The following is an 8,322-nucleotide window of genomic DNA, read 5'->3' on the forward strand; positions in this document are numbered from 1 at the left end:
ACAGCCGAAGTATAGTGCGGAATTAAATAAAAAGGTATGCACACATTATTAATAATAATAATAATTTTGTTGCTAAAAAAAATTAGCAACAAAACTTGTCTTAAATGAGATAGTACCAATTAATACTTCATCCCCACTCATTTTTTCCTCACACATGCCTCCCTTCCCACACACACACACACGCACACGCACACGCACACACACACGAAAAACAAGCTTGAGATATTTAAGTGTTCCCCATTAGGCGCGTTCACACCAAGTACTTTTCCCACAAAGGTTCTCCGTATTTTGGGTGGTCCTGTGGCTCATCTCGTCTACAGAGCCTCGTAAATTGCGTTCCATATATGTTTAATTGTTTTTCCTTGTTACTGTCTATTGACATGTGCAACTTCTTATTTCAGGGAGAGCGTCTCTTTTGGCTAACAGTGTCGGCATCACAGCCACTTTGGGGCTCGTGATTCATGGTGCAGGTACACAGCACAATCTCACTATCTCTGTTGCCTTGTGTTTACCTAATGTACACAACATCTTTCAAGGAAACATCCTTGATGCAAATCAGTGGAAATGTTAATTAAGACTCTTTTACCTTTTATTGACCTCTTTCTTTTGCAGGCTGAAGCTTAACCTAATTGTCCCACATGTGAAATTTGGCATTCAGAAAACAGAATATCAATCCAGACTTATTCATCGGTTTGATATAATGTCTGTCTATATTTTTGTGAACATTAAAGGTCCCCTATTATACTGTTTTTCATCAATATATGATAGGTCTCAGATATATATACAAACATGTCTCTGAAGTGTTTGGCTCGAAATACCAAACAGATTGTGCATATCAGCATCCCATAAACCCCTCTGTTTCAGCCCTGTTTCAAAAGTGCTGATTTTGTGTATGACTGTTAAACACCTTCACTTTTGAAAGAAGATCCATAACATTCATCTGTTTGCAACATATATCAATATTCCAATTACTTGTGTATAGACTATTCTGCACTATTTCTGTTATATTATATTTTATTTACTTGCACTATAATCTGTTTGACTGTGTTGCACTGTTGGAAGAGCCTGTGACCTAAGATTTCCATTGTCATAAATACACTGTAGCTATGTACAAATTACAATAAAAGCCTTGAATCTTTAGATGAAAATAAGGAGCCACTCCCCCGCCCCTCTGCAAGATATTTGTTTTTAAAAAACTACAATGGTGCTCTAGGAGGAGAAACAAGGTGGGCGGGTGTTACCTTAGTTGGTTATTGGCTAATGGTTACACAACCCAAAAAAACATTGTGACATCACAAAGTGGACAAAATTTGATCAGCTCATTTTCAGACAGGTTTTTAAATAAATGGATCAGGACAAAAAGAGAGGGGGTCTTTGTTCCTGAAACTTTCAGAATCTCTTTACACTGTTTTATGTATAAAAGACATGAAAAAGTGGAATTTGCATAATAGGTGTCCTTCATGTGTGTTTGCTTGAAGCTGATGGATTTGCGGTGGGTGCAGCTGTAGCCTCGGGGCAAGTCACAGTGCAAGTTATAGTATTCCTAGCTGTGATCCTACACAAGGTGAGTTTCCTGAGAGAACCTGTCAGTGAGAAACATGGTATCCAAATCAATACTCAATAGAAATAATATTAACTCCTGATCTAATATCCTAGGCACCTGCTGCTTTCGGGTTGGTCTCCTTCCTGATGCATGCAGGCCTTGAAAAGAAACACATTCAGGGACATTTGCTGGCCTTCTCAGCTGCAGCGCCCGTACTTGCCATCACCACTTACTTCATATTACATGCAGTAAGAAAGCCCCAACAGCCATTTTGTGTCGTGTCGTACAGTTTGACATCAGTATTATTTGATTTGATGTGATGTGTTTTGTGTCCGCAGTCTGGCAGCTCCTCTCAGAATCAGCTCAGTGCGACAGGAGTTGGAATGCTCTTCTCGGCTGGGACGTTCCTCTACGTGGCCACAGTGCATGTTCTCCCCGAGATTAGCAGTAGGAGGACGGGCAGACCCTCCTCTGACCCCCATCAGTACTCTGGAGCTGAGGCCCACCGTGAGCGATATCTGGGGCTCCTGGAGAGTCTCACTTTGATCCTGGGGGTCGGGCTTCCTATGGTGCTGGCCTTTAGGCTGCATGACGACTGAGAAGGAAACGTCAGGAAAAGTGTAGTGTAGTGCAGTGCAAAGGTCACAGTGTCACCACACCTCAAAGGAAAACACCTGTCCCTTTTCACTTCCTGTATGGCAGAATGACAAGGCAAGATGTGTGGAGAAAGAGAGTTTACCTCGCTGTGTTTTAGTCTCAGTAAAAATGAGTCCAGCTATTGTTTGTGTATCAAAGGAGTTCTCCAGTGGGTCTAAAAACCTGATAGCTAATATATTTCCTCTGGGGAGGTTTCCATTCCAAGACTGAAAAAAGGCGCTATTTGTTGTTTGAAGTTTGAATACAATAAGCCTTATACAGGCCCTTTCATCATCACGTCACAAAGATAAGGAAAAAAATGTCGTTTTAAAGGTGAAATCCCTGTAACTCAATATATTTACACGATCAACCTGTAACCATAACTGCTCGTTATGATCACTGCTTAATGTTGTGATCTTTTTTGTTTTCTCCACATGTTTTTTGAAGTGGTAAACTACAAAACCTGTGTTAAGTCAGTGTTAATACAAATATAGAAACAAAATGTCAATATTAAAGCAATTTACAATTTCAATAATTGTTTATTTATTGAATTGTAATACAACTTTCATACAAACAATGTTAGGAAACACTCCACTTGTTATGGTCCAGAAGAAATGGACACATCAGAGGCCGGTCCTACGACGCTGGTTCACTTCTTAGCGGGCTAGATCTCCATGGTAACTTATGCTGAACGGCTAGCCTGAGGCCTTTACTAAGAAGCTGGATTTTCGCTTAGCGGGCTAACTTCAGGGAAAAGTCTGGGTTTCCGGTCCTACGACGCTGGTTCTCTTTTTAGCGGGCTAGATCTGGTAACTTATGCTGAGCGGCTAACCTGCTCCGGAGCAGGATAGATTCCAGGATAAGAGATCAACTCAGTGAAAGCACCACCTGCTGACCAATCAGAGCTCCGTGTGAGGAGTTTAAAACGATCAAGTCATATTACAGGAGAAAGGAAATACAGTTTAAAGTGCCGTTGCAGGAAAGACGGCCGGCAAATATCACCGACTGTGTGAACGTGAAAATTAATAGAATATCACCTCCCATCTTCAGAGCAATCTGACTATTTTAACATTAGTGTTAAGAAAGCTTACTTATGGCGCATTCACACTGCAGCGCGGAGCTCGCTTTAAGCGTGCCGAGCCGTGCGGGGCCCGTTTTTGGTTGCGCTTCCACTTGGCCTAGTTTTGGCCCGAGGCTACTTTTTCACCTTTTTTCTGGCCCGACTAAATCGTGGTTCTATCGAGGCCAACAAGCGGGGCCAACAACCGGGCGGAATATGCTAAACTAGTGACGACTGCTGATTGGTCAGAGAGAATCGTCACAATTCTCGCGCGACTTAATCCCTAGTGTCGCATATATTAAGGGACGCTTGCAGCATTTTTGAAAACAGTGAACCTAAGAAGAAAAAACCACATACCAAGAAGCAAGGACACGATGGCTTCCACATCCTCCATTGTTGTTGTGTGTTTTGTGAGTTGTGTCGCATTGAAGATGACGTCACGGCAGTTGTATGCAGCGTCGCTCCGCCCGCCAAAAAGCCGATCGCCCCGCCTACACTGCGTTACTATAGTAACTACCCCAGTTCCTAAACTGTAATGTGAGCGCAGCATTAAAGTGAGCCGGGCCTAATAAGGCCTAACCAAACCGAGCGAGGCCGAGCGAGGCCTGCAGTGTAAATGCGCCATTAAAGTGTACCTATCATGCTATATTTGAAACATATATTGTAGGGCCATACCTACAGTGGGGCAGAAAAGTATTTAGTCAGCCACCAATTGTGCAAGTTCTCCCACTTAAAAAGATGAGAGAAGCCTGTAATTTTCATCCTAGGTATACCTCAACTATGAGAGACAAAATGAGGAAAGAAAATACCAGAAAATACACATTGTCTGATTTTTAAAGTAATTGATTGGCAAATTTAATGGTGGAAAATAAAGTAATTTGGTTCGAATAACAAAAGATCATCTCAATACTTTGTTATATATCTTTGTTGGCATGACAGAGGTCAATACGTTTCTATAAGTCTTCTCAAGGTTTTCATACCACTGTTGGCTGGTCACCGCCCGGGCCAACTGTAAGGGGCGCACATGTCCTTGTGCCCATGCGATAAGATCCTCCTAAGGCCATGGCATGTCCTGTAGTGGCGGCTAGCGGCAGCCCAAGAGCTGCTCAACCCATCGAAAATCTTTGGAGGGAGTTGAAAGATCTGTGATGACCAAGCGACAGCCCCAAAACATCACTGCTCTAGAGGAGATCTGCATGGAGGAATGCGGCCAAAGTACCAGCAACAGTGTCATGAAAACCTTGAGAATGACTTATAGAAAACCCCGGTTTGACCTCTGTCACATTGCCAACAAAGGGTATATATACAAAGTATTGAAAGATGATCTTTTGTTATTGACCTAAATACTTTATTTTCCACCATAATTTGCCAAATCCAATTCTTTAAAAATCAGACAATGGTGATTTTCTGGATTTTCTTTCCTCATTTTGTCCTCTCGTAGTTGAGGTATACCTAGGATGAACAATTACAAGGCTTCTCTCATCTTTTTAAGTGGGAGAACTTGCAACAATTGGTGGCTGACGTAAATACTTTTACTGCCACACTGTAGGTAATGGCCCTACAATATTGTTTCAATATAGCATGATAGGTACACTTTAAGGGCGCATTTACACTGCAGGCCTCGCTCGCCTCGCCGGTGTTGGTTAGGCCTTATTAGGCCCGGCTCACTTTTAATGCTGCGTTTCAACATTCACAGTTTAGGAACTGGGGTAGTTACTATAGTAACGCAGTGTAGGCGGGGCGATCGGCTTTTTGGCGGGGCGGACGCGACGCCTGCATACAACTGCCGTGACGTCATCTTCAATGCGACACCAACTTCACAAAACACACAACAACAATGGAGGATGTGGAAGCCATCGTGTCTTGCTTCTTGGGTATGTGGTTTTTTCTCTTAGGTTCACTGTTTTCAAAAATGCTGCAAGCGTCCCTTAATATATGCGACACTAAGGGATTAAGTCGTGCGAGAATTGTGGACGATTCTCTCCTGACCAGAGAATCCAGATCAGCAGTTCGTCACCTAGTTTAGCATATTCCGCCCGGTTGTTGGCGCCCGCTTGTTGGGCCTCGATAGAACGCCACTGATTTAGTCCGGGCCACGAAAAAAGGTGAAAAAGTAGCCTCGGGCCAAAACTAGGCCAAAGGCTGGAAGCGCAACCCGCAAAAACCGGGGCCCCGCAGCGGCTCGGCACGGCTAAAGCGAGCTCCGCCGGTCCTGCAGTGTGAATGCGCCATAAGCTAAAGCTTTCTTAACCACCTAATAGTTAAAATAGTCAGATTGCTCTGAAGATGTGGAGGTGATATTCTATTAATCTTTTCAGCGTTCCACACCCAGTCGGCTGATGATTTGGCCGGCCGTCTTTTCCTGGCAACGGCACTTTAACCTGTATTTCGCTTTCCCTCCCTGGTAATATGACTTGATCGTTTAAACCCTCACCCAGCGGAGGCTCTGATTGGTCAGCAAGCGTGGTGCCCTTTTTTTTTCCACTGATGTGTTTGATGCCCTCTTATCCCTGGAATCTATCCGCTGCCNGGTACTTTTACTGAAGTGCAAGATTTGAGTACTTCTCCCACAACTGATGGTATGAATGTTGGTTGCCCTGCTTTAATAATAATAATAATAAAAATAATAATAATAATAATAATGCATTTTATTTATATAGAATGCATTATTATTATTATTATTATTATTATTATTATTATTATTATTATTATTATTATTATTATTATTAAAGCAGAGTAACATTTTTGTGTCCAACAACTTTGTGTAATATGTAAGGATTTCATTGTGTGGGTTGTTGTTGACTCATTGATATTGGGGTTAATAGTGGTGTTATTTGTCTTTTTATCTGATAACCATTAGTGGAACAACACCCGACCCCTTCCTTCTCCTGTACACCATTATTTGGGATGAAAGTGAGGGTTTTTAATATGCAGATGACACGGCCTTAGTTGGCCTTTGTGTCTGGCACACACTCTCTTCAGGCTCGGTGCAAGAGAAACAATTCAATGTTGATGGCACTTAAGATATAATCATTTGTGCCAAGCAGGATTTCAGAAGAAAGCCAAATGTATTTGACATCATCGCACAGAATGACGGCCAATTTAACTAAAAAGATGAACTATATTTAAGAAAATGCACACATGGCTTTATTTATTTAGAACACAACGAGCAAGTCAGTGAAAATGTTTACAAAACCCTGGTTGAGAGTGACTGTTTGAACTGCGAGCTGCAGAATGAGATGGAAAGGATAGTTGGCATCGCCAGCAAAATAATTGGGACGCCCCAGCTTTGTGAGCTATGTAGCATCAGCATTCTCGATTTCATATTCAGACCATTAATATACACGCAAACAACTATTTGCCATGTAAAAAGAGAAAGGGAGGCTTTAACCAAACATTGTTCCAAGAAAGAATTATATTCCAAGTACAATCAGCATTTTAAAGTTTAAAAAAATGACAGATCTTGCCACAAATCTTACGCCACAGTATTTTGTTTAAGGCTTAAAGCTGTTTAAGGTATTTATCTGTGATCTTCTTTTTGAGCATTGTAGTATAAGCTTTACTTTCTCAGTGGTATATTGTAGCCAGATGTGTTCTTTATAATACTTGTTTTATGTTACCTGTTGTTGTGCCGCTTTAATGTGTTGGTGTGCCACCAACAATTGTGCAGTATGGTGTACAATGCACTTGTATTGTATTCTGTTTTAAACAAAAATGCTACTTTACAACTACCAAAATACTGATGTGATGGAGAATAAAGACATGTGCAAAGAATATACTCTTTTTTAAACAGCTGTGCATTGTAGTTTTAAGAAAGCTTAACTCTTAACTGTCTTTTCTTCTTTGGGACTATTTTCAGCAGCGGATTAATCCACAGGTGGTGCTTTAGTGAGTAACTGGGGCAGCAGGAGGTGCATGTGGGATATATTCAAATGAAACTGCAGTGTGTGTTCACGGTGCTGAAGGAACGTGGTCGGTGTGGCTCTTTCTGTTTGTAATAGTTTGGGAACACATTGAAGCTCTGTGCCACAGAGGAACAAGATACATCTGTGGAAACACAGATACATATTTTGAACAGAATCACTTCACTTTTGGTTTTGGGCTTCTCATGGGATTTGTTGATAATGAGAATAAGAAAGAATATCAACAGCCTTATCCTTTGTGCATGGGTACAGCCAATGTGTTCATGCTCTTGAAAATCCCGGTTGTAATTTATGACATTTTCAAGTTGAGATTAATGGCTGAGAGCTCTCCTTGAGACAATTATGCAAAATAGTCCAAACACAAACACTCTGACATCAAGTCCAAACCTCACCACGCAATAATCTGATGTCATCATCCGGGTCATTTTGTCTCCCAGTTATACTATCATATGTTTGTTATAAATGTGCTGTAAATAAATTATCCTCTAAACTGTGTTTTAATGAAGTTGTGATATGAAATATCTGAAAGTCTGCCGTAGACCATCATTGAACATGGTTAACAAACTGTTGGTACAAATGAAAACGGGGACAGGTCTCTGTTTGATGTTTGCACTGACTACTCTCCAGGTCTGTGCGTTTAGTCAAAGGAACATACATAAGATATTTTCCAGATCTGCAAAGAAAACCTTGAAATATAATGAGCCTTTTATTTTGAGTGGATAAACAGTGGCAGCTGTGATGCAGGGTGGTGTTGGTGCTCTGCTGCATCCGGAGCTCTGCTGCTCTGCCTGAGCCGAGGACGCTAATGTGGAGGATCCTGCTCCCTGTGCAGCTCATCCTCTCACCCCCCTCGGTCTCACCCCTCCGTCTCACCCCCCTCCGTCTCACCCCTCTCCGTCTCACCCCCCTCCATCTCACCCCTCCGTCTCACCCCCCTCCGTCTCACCCCTCTCCGTCTCGCCCCCCTCCGTCTCACCCCTCCGTCCAACCCTGTCTCCTACAAATTACGTTCCCACAGAACTAAACTGCATTCTCAATTACGTTTAGCTAGAAACTTATTTTCTCCCACGTTACGTTTCTTATGAACGTATCTTAAAGACGTTTATTTTCTACATATCTTTTCCATTTATTGTCTTGCTTATAATAGTCATTTATAAATA

General features: G+C 41.9%; 1 protein-coding gene across 2 annotated transcripts in view; it reads left to right on the plus strand.

Moving 5' to 3' along the window:
• LOC104966647 (zinc transporter ZIP9) overlaps nt 1–2,711 on the plus strand; it is a 4,299-nt gene extending 1,588 nt beyond the window's left edge. The window contains exons 4-7 of one of the 2 annotated variants that reach the window (XM_010795853.1): nt 402–470; nt 1,452–1,564; nt 1,657–1,791; nt 1,882–2,711. In XM_010795853.1, coding sequence (XP_010794155.1) covers nt 402–470; nt 1,452–1,564; nt 1,657–1,791; nt 1,882–2,142 — 578 coding nt within the window. In that variant the 3' untranslated portion in view covers nt 2,143–2,711. The remainder of the gene's footprint in view (nt 1–401; nt 471–1,451; nt 1,565–1,656; nt 1,792–1,881) is intronic. The other variant, XM_010795854.1, reaches the window with a different exon arrangement.
• The last annotated feature ends 5,611 nt before the right edge of the window (nt 2,712–8,322 follow it).

Source organism: Notothenia coriiceps, unplaced genomic scaffold (assembly GCF_000735185.1).
Source record: "Notothenia coriiceps isolate Sejong01 unplaced genomic scaffold, NC01 NC01_scaffold00037250, whole genome shotgun sequence".
Classification (NCBI taxonomy): domain Eukaryota; kingdom Metazoa; phylum Chordata; class Actinopteri; order Perciformes; family Nototheniidae; genus Notothenia; species Notothenia coriiceps.